This window comes from Sprattus sprattus, assembly GCF_963457725.1.
Source record: "Sprattus sprattus genome assembly, chromosome: 1".
Classification (NCBI taxonomy): Eukaryota; Metazoa; Chordata; class Actinopteri; order Clupeiformes; family Clupeidae; genus Sprattus; species Sprattus sprattus.
In genome coordinates, this window is record NC_137920.1 from 29,243,722 (window position 1) to 29,259,015 (window position 15,294).

Consider the following 15,294-nt stretch of genomic DNA (forward strand, 5'->3'; position numbering starts at 1 on the left):
TTTCACCCCCACCTTCTCGTTTAGCTTCTCGTAAGTGGTCCCGTAGTCAGTTGACCTGAAATTCAATAAGAAATCCTTGATGAGGCTTTGATGAATTAGTTGTTGCAATTAGACTCCCCCCCCCCCTCCTCCTCCCCTGATCCGTCAATTAATCTTTCTCAGAGCGAGGAGCGTGCATAAAATTCAATCTCCCCGGTTATTCTTATTAGCTATGTGACGTGGGTTTCCAGCGGCAACTTTAACATCCCAACAATATGACATCTGTAATAACATGTTAACGACATGGTTATGTCAACTTTAAGTGACAACCCATTGTGGAATGCAATGTTAATACATAACCTCAGCATTCACTACTTAAAGTCCTTTCACATGTGTTCTGCTTTACTGCTTCGCTTTAATTTATGGCAAACTGGATTCTGGCTAACATGACTATGTAACCAGAATTAGTTGCATAGTTAGTTGCTAGTTGTATGGGTAGGCATGCTCATAACTCTTCCTGAAATATTTGTTTTCTAACCGCTGATGGAGGTGCACCCTGGCTTTAAGACTGGGGCACCGACTTTATTATGCCCTCTTTTGTTGGTGTTGAAACCGCTTTCCATCAGAAGTTTGGAATTCTTTGAGGACGACAAAGTTTTTTGAGGATGAATTCCCCCCTCTCTCTTATAACTGTCAGTTTTCATTTCAGGAAATTTGAGATAAAACAAGCTGACTAATACTCGAATGGAGAAGAGAGGGTGAGAGAGGGAAAGAGAGAAGAGAAGAGAAGAGAAGAGGGAAAAAAGAACAGATTCTACAGTAGCTGAGGTGAGCTTGATGAAATATTCAAACCTTTGGTCAAAGCACTAATGTGAAATGTGTGTGCTGTTGAGATCTGGCATTTCAAAACATCTCAGATTTGAGCAACTTTACTTTAGGTGAGGAGGCCAACTTTCTCAATCATGAGCTCTTGCAGTGTGTGTGTGTGTGTGTGTGTGTGTGTGTGTGTGTGTGTGTGTGGGTGGGTGCGTGTGCGTTTGCGGGTGCGTGTGGGAGTGTGTGTGTGTGGTGGTGGGGTGCTGCTAATTTAATGTTGATGGAGGAAAGCAGTGGCAGCCACTCTTAAAAGCCTCCATCACAGCTTCCATCAGGTCTTCAATGGGATGCTGTTTTTATGATTTGCTCCTGTTAGGTTGACAAATCTGCTTGTGTGAAAAAAAAACAACTACACAGTTTGCGAGGCCAAAAAGAATGTTAATCTCGCGAGAAAAATATTGACATCGCTAAAATGGGTTTGCATAAGCGTTGTTAATAACGCGTTTAACTGACAGCACTTTTTTAATACATGTGCTCAATTGAAATACACTATTAGTACTTTTTGTACTTAGTATATTAAAGTGTAACTTACGGTGTACGTTGTACCCTGGCTCTTATCTTGGCTCTCAGGAAAAGATTGACAGAGGCAGCGACAAGTTGTGCCTCATTTCAGATTGTGCAATACTACAATACAGCTCTGCAGCTGAAAAGATATATTTGAGAACATGCCTGCCAATAGTCAAGGTCATATTTAAGACTTATAATTAAAGGTAATATTTGTTTGTCGGATCTATCTTCCTGATGTTACAGGGCAATCAAAACTGACAAATATAAAAACACCTGTAACATTATGGTAAAATTCATTGGCTGCAGTGTCTAATGGCTTTGTATAAACACTGACTAAGATCCACAGATCCACTTGTATCTCCTCCTCCAAATAGGAGGTCATCGACATCTGCCGTGGTGGGACAATGACATCATCTCTCTATTGATCAGCTCTTCATTGGCCATCAAAGACCAGTGCTGATTTAATGCCCAATGGCATTACCTTTTGTGTTACAACCTCTCTCTCCATCTCTCCCTCTCTCTACCCCTTTCTCTCTCTCTCCCTCTCTCTCATTCTCCCTTTTCATGTAGTGGAGTGATTGGACTGGAGGGATAAAGGCAAGGGGTGAAGCAGGACTTGCTGAGGAGAGAAAATGACCTCGCGCTCAAGGACGAGCCAGAGCAAACAGTCATGATATTCTCCTTCCCTCATCATCCCTCTCACTCTTTCACACGCTTCACGGAGGAGGATGCATGCTCATCCCTACCACACTCATTTTCACACACTTCATGAAGAATCATACATGCTCGTCCCTACCACACTCTTTCTCACACACTTCATGAAGAAATATGCATGCTCCTCTCTACCACTCTCTCCATGTTGTGTGTGTTTGCATGTAAGGCTCAGCGCTTGTACATAAAACATTACATCCTGACGTGTCATTAAGGCAATTAGGGCTTGCACTGCGTACACATGTGGAATCAGCCATGAATAGCTGAGGTATAAGGAAAAGAACAGAGAGATACAAGAATAAAAAAAGTAAAAGCACTCTCTTTGAAGATATGCCTGACTCCATGGCTAATTTAAAGTTTACTCATTAAATCCGTATATATATATATATGTACTGTATATACGGTATAGTATGTACTGTATAAGTATTTTTCCACACGTCAAGCAGTTAACATTCATAATATTCAGATTTATATCTACCTTTGTAACAACAAGTAACAACCTTGAAATTCCTCCCTTAAAGATAATAATGTGGCAGGAATCAAATAAACCAGTCTTCGATGTGTCTTGTATCTAATATGGCGGACTTTTGGCACCCTGCTGGCTCTCCGTAGGCAATTAATCATCTGCACAGACCTTCAGGTATCGAGAAATGCCACTAATTACACGGCACACGACGGAAAACAACCCATCAGTAGCTTGAGGCGTACCCGTCGGCTGGGAATCTGCTAAGTCTTCCAGATTGTTCTGTGGGCGCGAGGCTCATCTTTGCCAGATTCTCCCCTGATGGAGGAAGGGGGCTGGATGTGCTCCTGTCCTCTGTCATGTCCTCTTTCCTGTCCTATTTTCTGTCCTCTGTCTTTTCCTGTTCTCTGCATGTCCTCTGTCCTGTCCACTGTCCTGTTCTCTGTCCTCTGTCCTATCCTCTCCTCTGTACTGTCCTCTGACCTGTTCTCTGTCCTATCCTGTCCTCTGTCCTGTCCTCTGTCCTGTCCACTGTCCTGTTCTATGTCCTGTCCTATCCTGTCCTCTGTCCTGTCCACTGTCCTGTTCTCTGTCCTCTGTCCTATCCTCTCCTCTGTACTGTCCTCTGACCTGTTCTCTGTCCTCCTGTCCATTGTCGGGCCTACACCTGTGGTCCTGTGGCTGCCCTACCAGAGGCTCAGAGTGTCAGAAACTATCCCTCTATCTTTCCCACCCTCTCTCTCACTCTATCTTTCTATCTGCCTTTCTCTCAATCTCTCTATTTCCCTCTGTACTTCCCTTCATCTCTCTCTGTGGCCTTCTCTCACATCTCTCGTCTGTCTATCTATGTTTTGCCTCTCTTTCTCTGTCCCTTCTGAACCTCTCTCCCTACGTCCTTCCCTGCCTTTCTCTGTTCATCTCTCTGTTTTGCATTTCTTTCTCTTTCTGCCACGCTTGCCATCTTTCACCTTCCCCTCTGAACCTCTCCCCCTCCATCCTTCCTTGCCTTTATCTTTTCATCTCTCTGTTTCTGCCATTTTCCTCTCCCTCTCTCGCTCTCTGCCTTTCTTTCAGTCTCACTCTTTCCCTCTGTGGCTTCCTCCCTGTCTCCCTGACCATATCTCTTTGTCCCTATGTTTTTGTCTCTCCCTCCACTCCCTCGCTCTCTCTCTTTCCACGCAATTTGTTCTGTCTCCTGCTTCTGTCGTTACGTCCATTCTCCCTGCAGCCATTGCTCTCTGGCACCACTCTGCTCCACTCTGCTCCACTCCCAGCATATTTCTAACTGGTGCGGGAGGACAGTCAATGATGGACGCGTCATTAAGAAGCCAATGTACCCGCCGCGCCTGCCGATTAATAGGGAAGCGCCATGACTTTGGCCGCATCTGTAGGCACTTAAGTGAAGGTATTTGCATTATGCTACATTTAGCATGAGTGTGTGGCTGTAGGCTTCATGGTAGTGGTGGTGGAGTGTGTGTGTGTGTGCGTGTGTGTGTGTGCGTGTGTGCGCGTGTGTGTGTGTGTGTGTGTGTGTGTGTGTGTGTGTGTGTCTGTGTGTGAGAGGGGGGGGTGTAGTTGTGTGGTACTGGGTGGAGAGGGAAGGTCAATGTGTCATTCTGAACGTTGACTGAACTTGTTATTTTTCTCACTTCCCCTTTTGGACCTTCAGCTCTGCGGTGAGCTTATCTTTCTTTGGAGGTGGATAAGTGGGTGGGGTGCAAGTTAGTGGAGGTGTTGTTGCAATCCTAATAGTGGGGTGAGTTGAGGTTGAATCACACATATACCTGACCTTTCATCTGATACATAGCATGCAGTATGCTAACCTCATTACATTTAGGGAGGTGGATGGGTGAATAGAGAATGCTAACCTCAGTGAACTCAGAGAGGTTGATGGGTGAATAGAGAATGCCTCATAAAACAAGCGCTAGCATACTCTCAAGGCCACATGATGTACATTAAACTAAACAAAAGACTACCATTGTTTTGAATAAAACAATTATAGTGCAATCGTTCTCCCAAGGTAATGCCACTGGATTGCACAGGGTCTCAAAACTCAAGATAATACACAAGGAAACTTTTGGAGCAATGTTGCCAAGAATATTCCCATTCGACAACTTGTCGCAATAATCCAATCAGAACATTAGGAACTGGTCATGTAATCTATGGGCAACTTTGGTCAAAAAGTCGCTCTGTGTATTATGCGGCTTCTTGGAGAGGCTTTGAGTCACATCATGGGGAGGGGGCTGGGTCTACTTACCGCCATAGGGAGCTCTCTGTCACGCTGCCCAGATTAAAGTCATAGAATTTTGTCAGCATCAAAATTACCTGCGGAAAAAAGACAACAGCGCTCATTAGATCAGTCTACACACACACACACACACACACACACACACACACACACACACACACACACACACACACACACACACACAATGAGTTCCCACATCATACGCTTGACATCATTACAGCACATGTCTAATGGACAAACACATCGCAAGTTTATCATGATCATAATTTGCTTTAATTGCCCATTCACGCTTGTCTGATTGCACTTGTTCACAGAGTCACTGACCATAAAGAAGTGCTAAGTGTGACACAGTGTACTTACTGAGGGGGAGGGTTTAGTGCGTGTACTGTGGAAGTGAGGTTAGGACACCTGCAATGAAGTCTTATCTGTATGCCTCATCCTCTCCTGTTTAGAAGAGGAATACCTGCTCCGTACAAGACTTTCCTGGTCTGTTCTTGGAAAATGTAAGGCTTGAACATTCATCTTCTCTTTCAGATCTCTCTACTAAAGTGTCATTCGAAAAGCTTTGATAAAAAAAAAAAAAAAAAAAACATTGTGGATTTTGTACTTTGAGCTCCACATAACATATGTTTGTGGTTCTGGTGTGTAGCAATTAAACGGTTAGTAAGCTAACGAAACAGAGTTTATTCACTGCGTCGTGTTTTTTACCGTTTCCACGCTGCTGAAAGCTACACCTGTGTGAGTGGCTAATTATTTCCCTCTCATTATTTAATCATATCAGACTGAAACTAAATACTGCACAGTAAATACTCCTTAGAACACCCAAAAGGTGTGAGAGATTTCTAAACTAGGTCAGCTCCAGTCTTGAGGGAAAATAGAGATGGGGGAGAAGGAAAAAAATAAAAAAAACGGCAAATCTGCTAGAAGCTCAGAATGTGAGAATAAGAGAGAGAGAGAGAGAGAGAGAGAGAGAGAGAGAGAGAAAGAGAGAGAGCACTGAACTTGCAATGTATCAACTTGTTGACTGGGGATTTGCATGTATGTTTGAGAAGCTCAGCGGTTTTGTGGGCTGCTAAGGGGAAACGTCGATGCGGTTCAGGTACTGGTTCTAATCCGGAACCGATTCGGCACTGGCATCGAAGCGCCGCCCCAAACCCCAAACTCCCTCCATCCTTCCCTCTCTGTCTTCGCCTCCTGCCAGTGCAGACGAGCCCAACTGTCAGTGTCAAGAGGCAGGCAAGTAGGGAGGGTGAGGTAGAGGTGGGCACATGGGTGTAATGATGTAATTTGAATTCTGAAGACACCCCACACCGGCGGGTCAGCACCGCAGAATGGATTTGCTTCTACTTCACAGCGGAACCATCCTCGGATCAATAGCCTGCATATTCCGTATGTAATACGCTCTTGGAATGCCGCCAAGTGCACATGCACAGCCAGCCGCCTTTTTTTTCTCTGTCTTCTGAGCTATGTGGCCGACTCTAATTCAATTGTCTGTCACAGATGAGGAAACAGTCAGTGGCAATTTACAGTTAGAGCGGAGGTCAAGATAAAGCCATCAAGTTAAGCACAGATAAAGCCGCAGACGGTGAGAATAATAGAGAAGCCATACCCAACCCCACAAATTGTTCCTTGGATATTAAAAAACATTGAAACTGTTGCATTATGTGCCTTGATGGGGCATTGAGAATGTCACAAGTTCAGAGGTCATACCAATCACATCTCCACAAATGACTAATGAGTGGCGGAATAAATCATTTTTTTTATTTTTTTTTTATTTTGTGGCTGCAGAATACAATATTTGTGTGTGTGAAAGACTCTGATTGAGTGTCGAAGTGTCTGTATGTGTGTGTGTGTGTGTGTATGAGAGAGAGAGAGTGTATGAGTGTGTGTGTATGAAGGAAAGAGTCTGAGCCTGAGGTGTGTGTGTGTGTGTGTGCGTGTGTATGTGTGTGCGTGTGTATGTGTGTGTGTGTGTGTTAGAGCGTGGCTCGGGCCGTTTTTTTCTGTTCGAGCCCGGCCCTCAACCGACAGAAAAGTGCTCGAATCCGACCCGGCCCGTGATTAATTAATATATTTGTGTCCGCGCCCGATCGAAGCCCGAGACAAGTGCGATGGGCAGCGTAAGCAAGATTATGAAGGTGGGCTCCATATTCAATACATGACGTGATAAATAGCCAGGATAGGGCGGTAGAAATAGGCAAAGAAGATTCACAGTAGTAGACACGCGCGCGCGGCGCACGTTATCCAACAAGAACATTGGTGACGGCGCACCATATTCAGTAACATTGGTGACAACGAACCATATCCATTATAAAACATAGGCCTACACATTAATAGCGGAAGACCATAACAAAGGCACACGCACTCTTACACCAGAATAAACACCCACTAAACTCAACACAGAGGGGGAAAGTTGACTAATAATAAAACAGTAGAAACTCGAGAGTGACCCAGCTCAGAACAGTAGCCCAATTATGCCAACCAAGGCTAAATGCAAAGACAGGCAGCTACTGTACAATGTCAGCAAGACCAGCAGTCAATTCGAGAACATATTAGTGAGTTGCAACGTTAGAAATAACTTCAGCAGCCCTGTCATAAATTGGGCTACCACCAGCTAAAAAGGTTTGAATAGCCTACGTGAAAAATGCATTTTGTTTCTTTCAGTTAGCCAGACAGAGACTTATAACTAACAAGTGACAACAATTAAGAACCTATGTGAAGGACATGATAATCAAAATGATGCCATGGCTGACGCATGATTTAAGTAAACCTCTGCCCCTACCTTGTATTGTTCGACTTCGTAGCGTCTGTGTGCATCTTCTTACTGCTATCCATGATCTTCTTGTTAGCCCATAGGCTAGGCTACTGCGAATATGTTCCTTTGGCGAATGCCTTGACTACTAAGCGTCGTCATTTTATAATTATATTCTACCTTCAAGAAAACCAAGAAGGCATACACCATTTTCACTGACAACTGATAATTTTGGATATTATTAAGAAAGCAATTCAGTTCGGCTACCCAGCAAGTTGGCTCGGCTTCCATTCCGTTCTGAATCAGCTGGCGGAGTGGGCATCCAAACTAAGGCTGTCAATGGTAACTCCCGCTCTGTTTGCATTTTGAATACAGCTACGTATAGGCTTACCATTTCCGGCCATAAAAGAACAATCACTGTATTCGTGCATTTTGATCCAGGATGAATAATCTCAATATTTTCATTTATGCTTAATTCAATTACTTAAAAAAAAAAATTATACTTTTCACGCTGTATGTTTGCATCGAGCCCGACCCGAGTCCGATATGATATTCATTTTTTTTTTCGAGCCCGGCCCGGCCCGGCGGGTTCCGACCAGGCCCGTCGGGCTTCGGTCGGGTTGCCATGCTCTAGTGTGTGTGTGTGTGTGAGAGAGAGGTGTGTGTGTGTGTGTGTGTGTGTGTGTGTGTGTGAGGTGTGTGTGTGTGTGTGTGTGTGTGAAATTAGCCTGAGGAAGGCATAACCTTAAATGTTCAGGAAAGAGCGGTGCATGCTAATGAACAAGTAGCTCTCTGTGGTCAGCTGGGGCCTGGACTCACAAAACTGCCTCTTTGATAAGACTACTCCATCTTCCAGGGAGGGTGTGTGTGTGTGTGAGAGAGTGTGTGTGTGTGTGTGTGTGTGTGTGTGTGTGTGTGTCAGAGAGCTCAGGGGAGAAAGAGAGATTCATGGGTAGTCCTTTCCGAGAAGTGTCTAGTCATTAACATATGCGAGTGTGAGTTAGAACCGTGAGTGAGAGAGAAAAAGAAAAAGTCGGAGAGACATCTGTGAGTATTCCTGAAGTTTGACGCACCTGACTGTCAACGTGTGAATTTGACTGCTTGTGACATTGGAGCAGGTTTAAGCGTGTGCATACATTCCTCTGAGATGGAGAGAGACAGAGAGTGAGTGTTGGTGTGTGCGTGTGAGATAGACAGAGAGAAAGAGACAGATTGAGTGTGTGTGTGTGTGCGTGTGAGATAGACAGAGAGAGAGAGACAGATTGAGTGTGTGTGTGTGCGTGTGAGATAGACAGAGAGAGAGAGACAGATTGAGTGTGTGTGTGTGCGTGTGAGATAGACAGAGAGAGAGAGACAGATTGAGTGTGTGTGTGTGCGTGTGAGATAGATTTTTCTCCCTCACTAGAGTATGTCTGGTGTGAGCTGTGACGAGGTGTGAATCTTTTTTTTTATACACGACCGCCTGGATGAAGTCATTCCTCACGATGCCATGGTAAACATCTTTGCCGAAGGACGGCCCGTTACGGTGTGGCGCAACGCCAGTACCATCTGTCAAGCGCATATGGAGGCCAAAATCGTGTCTTGTCATATGGCCGGCCCCTGGAAGGTGCATATGCTGCTACACCAGCACTAGAACACCTGCCAGTCCAAACCCACTGCCCACTGCCCACACGCCTCACAACGACCCCTTTACGACCCACTGGGGTCAGGTAACCACCATTCCGCTGGGTATCCATACCGCGAGAGCGAGTGCAATGTGCAGGAAAAAGGTGGTTAATGTTCAGTATGGTAAACTAGGGTTAACTAAATAAACTAAATCATCATGACGAGAAACTATTCATTCTTTTACATTGTTTTTGCCCGAAGCAATGCCAAAGAGAGTTGATCTCACTGAAAGTCATACTGTGTGTGCTTGTGGTTTACCATCTTCTTTGTAAGATAACAAATACCCGGGATACCAAAAACATGATCAGGTTGTTTACACTGAGGAGAGACAGGCAGAAAGATACCCTCTACTGCAAACACACAGGGGCCAAGTGCACCATGTGCTGGACCAACATATTTCAAGTGGGTTGCACCAGGCTCCTGGGGCCCTTTCTCTCCTCTCATTTAATCTAACCTTTGGTGAGCCAGGCGATCCACACAGATCTCAAGAGGACACACATACACACAAACACTTTCTCTCTTATGCATTCTCTCACTTCAACACACACACACACACACACACACACACACACACACACACACACACACACACACACACACACACACACACACAACTGAAACAAATTAGCCAGACACTTAAATGAAAGGCTGACAAAAAAAAAAAAAAAACATGTGCATGGAGGTTCAGGGGGGCGTGGCAGATAACTAGATGTCCCAATCCCACTGTGTGCCTTTGCTGCAAGCTAAACCTCCTCCACCATTTTCCACCGTCTGGCCGTCGTCCTTGGAGCTGATAGAGTTAGTGAGTGTGTGTGTGTGCATGCTTGTGTGTGTGTGTGTGTGTGAAAGAAGGCCGACGTCCCCAAGCACACGCGCAAAACAACAATTACCATCTCCATCAGAGGAGGGATCAGCAGGGGGGAAAACAAATATGTTTAAAAAAAAGAGAAAGAAAATACGAGCAGAAAGGAGAAAAGAAAAGAAAGAAAAAAAGAGTGGAATGGTTGGAACTTAACTGCTGGCATTGGCTCTTATGTTGTAGGGGGAGAGGAGATTCATTACTGTTGTGATCCAGAAAATCTATGGGGTTCATGTGCACACACACACACACACACACAGACACACACACAGCCTTCATGTTGGTCTACTTGGGCCTCTGAAACATTTACATGACAAATTATTCTATCTTGTCTATCCTCAACGTTTACTGTGGTGTATCAACAATATGTTATTTTATATAAAAGCCAACTCAAATAAAACATTTAAACAATTTTTAAAATGAATATACGCCAACTGCTCCCAAAGCCAAATATGTGCGTATAGTATGTAAACAAACTCAGAATCTGCCAGACATGAAAATCTCAATCTGTCAGAATCTGCGCGGAATCGTCGAGACACAGAGAGAGAGGCAATCCTCTCTAAGGATTAGCTGGGGCTTCTGACAGATCCCTGCCTTTTTGAACATTCACAATAGTTACCTCCCCCCCCCCCTCCCCTCCATCGCCTCTTCAACCCCCTTCAAAAGTAAGAGAGGTAGTGAGGAAACACACACAATTGTCAGCACCTCAACTTGTCAGCGAAATGCAGATTTGTTTTGTGTGTCTAGTGTGTGTGTGTGTTAGTCTGCTTTGACTGATGGGTGTGTGTTGGTGTTTGTTTATGAATCATGTTGAGTATGTATGGATACCAACCCCACGCCCCCTACACACACCCCTTTTTATTTACAGCTGGCAAGAAGGAAAAGACAAACAGTGTTCTTATCTTTTGGTTAAAGGTTTTTTCCCCCTCATTTTGGATACATTTGGTGTTGTCAGTTAAGCGTTGGGGGCAAGTAATATTCATTTCTGGAAAGACAGAAAGAGACAGAGAGAGAGAGAGGGAGGAAGAGACAGAGAGAAATAGAGCGACGGAATGAATACTGAATGAAGGAAGTAAACATTTGTAAGATGAACGTGGCATTTGCACGTGGGAAACAGGCTTGCACCAAACTGTCTGTGCAGATGGTGGGCATCACACCATCTTCAGCGTGGCATAGCTTTGAGGCCCGGCTCTGCTCCTGGCATAGTAATGTGTGCCTACCGGCAGGGTCTCTGTGTGTGCGTGTGTGTGTGTGTCTGTGTGTGTGTACGTGTGTGTGTGTGTGTGTGTCTGTGTGTGTGTACGTGTGTGTCTGTGTGTGTGTACGTGTGTGTGTGTGTGTGTGTGTGTGTGTGTGTGTGTGTGTCTGGAAACAAGAGTCACAGCTGACCAGTGCCCTTAAAACCGGTTGGGTAGCCAGAAACTCACAAATGAAGAGATGATTTTCAAATTATTTCACCTTTCAATCACACTCACAGATTATCTGAAATCATCAATATTCATATCTCACAATCTAAATGACCTATCTGGGTGTTTGTAACAGCCTTGTGATTTTCCCAAGCCGCACCACATTCTACAATTGCATGGTACTACACACAGAAATAAGAGTTCAAAAGAAGAAGAAACATCAATACCAGCATTTCATATCCGCTCCAGAGCTTCGTCATTTGAATTGTACATGACCCCCACCAACCCCCCCACACACACAGCAGATGCCCTCTGAAAGTATATTTCCTATCCAGCACACGCAGCCAAGCCCAGGGTTCATCCAGGAGACAAGGTGCCATTTCACCCACCACCACCACCACTACCTCTAACTACAGCAATGCTGACACACACCGAAAAGCTTTCAATCCTCTCTCAGGCAGGGGAAGGAAAAGTGTGCAGGGGTGGGGGTGGGGGAGGACGTGAGTTAGGGGTTGGAAAAGAAATCTTTGACACACCAAAAGACTTTGATGCCTCCAATCCAATCTGGCGTGGCAGCTAAGGACAGACAGCCGTCATTAACCTTGCTGAGGAGTTAAAGCCTCAGGAAGAGGAGCGCTACTCTGTTCCTCTCCGGCTCTCTCTCTCTTGCTCACTCGAGCAGATGGGCCAGGCGCATCAGCCCATCGCTCTCTTTCTCTGTATTTTGCTCCCTATTTACACACACACACACACACACACACACAAACACACACACACACACACAGGCACACACACACACACAAACACACACACATACACACACACACACAAACACACACACATACACACAAACACACGCACAAAAACACACACACACACAAAAACACACAAACACACACACACACACACACACACACACACACACACACACACACATAAACATACACGCACACACACACATTACTAAAAGAGGTAATAATTCACAAACACACATATAGTCATGGGTACAAATGTACGTGGTCGCATACATACTAATACTTACATTGCTGAATACTCAAACATATACACTCACACATAGATACTTACTAAAGGAGGTAATAATTCACAAACACACATATAGACATGGGTACATACTATGTACATGGGCAGACAGACATACATACACATACTCACATACATACTAATACTCACATTGCTGAATACTCAAACATATACACTTACACAGAGAGAGAGAGAGAGAGAGAGAGAGAGACGCACCACAAACCCTATCTTTGAGCAAGACCAGACAAGCCAACACCCTCGTGCCCACTGGCCATGATGGCTCCTGTCATTTCAGTCAGAGCTGGAGCCTGAAGGTGATTCATAGCTTGGAGGCAAAACACGCACATACACACACACACACACACACCACAGAGTCAAGCAAAGCTCAATTATATTTGAGTATGTCGGCGACCTTCTCCACGTTAAATTAACACACTTGATTTGAAGCTGGTTTTTTTAACGTTTGTTTTTGTTGAACAAATTATGGGAGATGGGGGCCGCTTTTTGAACAAGGGGTTGACAAAGCGTTCAAACAAGATACCATGATGAGCCGGGACTCAGATCCCAGGCCTGAATACCCCGCTGCATCATGATTGTGTGAATGTACCCGAGCCTTGATTAGCGTCTCTACTGCACTCGAGGCTGCTATTTGGAAGAAAAATACAGGGGTCTGGTGAATCACTTCGTTTTCAGTTGAACGCAGCTGTCAGTCTATAACTACTACTGGCAAATATTATGAATAATGCATGGCCAATAGCACCTTCTCTGAGAGAGGGATGGAGTGTGGGTGAGTGTGTGTGTGTGAGTGTGTGTGTGTGTGTGTGTGTATGTGTATGTGTGTGTGTGTGTGTGTGTGTGTGTGTGTGTGTGTTTAGAGGAAAACACGGACACACACAAACGCTCATACACATGGCTACGTGATGCCATCCATACCCCTGTGTGCATAAACATCGGCAGCTCGACCCGTCTGTGAAATATGTGTCTGAAAACATTGTTTATCCAAGTAATAAATGGGATGCATGGCCACTCTTCCCACTCTCCCGCTGATAACACACGCATAACAGCATTGCCAGGTGGAGGACGCCTTCAGCACTAGCGAGAGAGAGACAGACAGAGAGAGAAAGCTCTGTTTCTTTCACAATTGATTTCCGACTCCTTGAGGAGGTTAGGATTCCGTTACGCAAAGTTCACTTTTTTTTTCACTTTTGCAAAATCACTTTTGCAAGGGCGTCCGTCGCTGTGAGGTCCATGCGCAAGTTGTGGGTTTGATGAGTAGCGTTGCGGGGTGCATTAGCAGTTTAGCCTGGAGTTGCTGTGGTTTGTTAACACAATACACTCCATTCTCACTTGAGAGTAAAAGTAATGGATGAATTATCCCGCTGGCTGTTGCTGTTATGGTCTTGTGGAGTGTGCTTAAAACTCGAGCTTCATTACCTCAGGTGATCAGAGACTATTCCCCCTGAAGAGTCCAATCAAGACTGATCAACACGAATCATAGCAGAGAATTTAAAGTTGTTCTCTTCCCCTCATCTCCTCCTCATCTTCCTTTCCTGCTCTCTCTCTCTCCCTCTCTCTCTCTCAGTTGTTTCTATCTCACCACTTTCTAGATTAATCTCTCAACACCACTCCTCACAAAGTCACTGTGCATCAGCTAATAAATAAAAATCTGGACTAAAATCAACCTCGTTGTAAAATGAATTATTCAAATCCAAACATCCGCTGACACATCAGAGGCTTGCTAATGGGATAATAGGAAAATTGGGATATTTGTGAAACAGCAAGAAAAAAAAAAGAAAGAGAAAAAAAATTGTCTGGCAAGGCGGTCTAGGAAAATGTTTGTTTCCACATCGTGGAGCCTCTCCTACCACCCCCCACCCCCCCAATCCATCACTCCACTCCTGAATGAGCTGCTTGAGGAGTCATTGATTGGCTCCGCATTTGGGCGTATTAGTATTATTGCTGGAGGAAAAACACACTCTAAAAACAAATGCGTTGGCTCAACGCAGAAAATTAACGCAACAGTTTGCATCAATCTTTTTTGAGTTATGACAACTTCTAATGAAATTAAGTTCAACCAAAGATCTAAATTGAGTTGGGGGAAATAGCTTTTCCTAGCCTGGATACCAGCCTGAACTCCGCCCACAAAATTTTTGGTCTGGAGATTCAGTCTGGAGTCGAGTTAGTTGGGAGGGTTTAAACGGCCCCGAAAAGTGATCTGACCATTCAAATTGTAAGGGCGGGCTTTATACGTTGATGGACAGATATAGAGAGAATACCGGTATACATCGAACAAAGATGGCGCCGTCTCGGAAGCTTAGTGGGACATATTTTATATGATTTAAGCTATCTACACGACTTTTATATGTCTACATTGACTCGGTTAGTTGTGTATACGCAAAACGAGTGTTGCCCAGGATTATGGGTCTTAACTGAAGCACTCTAGAGCATTATTGATAGGTTATGCTAACGCGTAGAAAAAAAAAACATTCAAACGAATGGTAGCTTCTAGCCTTGAGTGCTAATTAAGTAACATCAACAGATATGACAGCGCATTCATTTTGAAAGAGGAACAGAGAAACGCGATCAAGGCATTTGTCGATTGAAAAGATGTTTTTGCCGTCCTTCCTACGGGATCAGGTAAAAGTTTAATCTATCAGATGGAAATACTACGTTGCTCTGATTGGTTCTAGGTATCCAATTCAGCGAAGAGGAATTTTCTTTCCTGGTTCGTTGAAACACGCCCCATAATCACAGCCCAATAGTCCGGTCTCAGACTCATATTCTGAC

At 44.5% G+C, this 15,294-nt stretch overlaps 1 protein-coding gene across 1 annotated transcript in view; it reads right to left on the minus strand.

Annotated features, from left to right (window-relative positions):
- Nucleotides 1-15,294, minus strand: part of LOC308369004 (VPS10 domain-containing receptor SorCS1-like) — a gene marked incomplete at its 5' end in the record, with an annotated part of 147,234 nt that overhangs the window by 70,770 nt on the left and 61,170 nt on the right. Inside the window, 2 exons of the mRNA XM_080843328.1 lie at nucleotides 1-55; nucleotides 4,794-4,861. The exon at nucleotides 1-55 is cut by the window's left edge and continues 45 nt beyond it. Of these exons, the coding sequence (XP_080699454.1) occupies nucleotides 1-55; nucleotides 4,794-4,861 (123 nt within the window). The remainder of the gene's footprint in view (nucleotides 56-4,793; nucleotides 4,862-15,294) is intronic.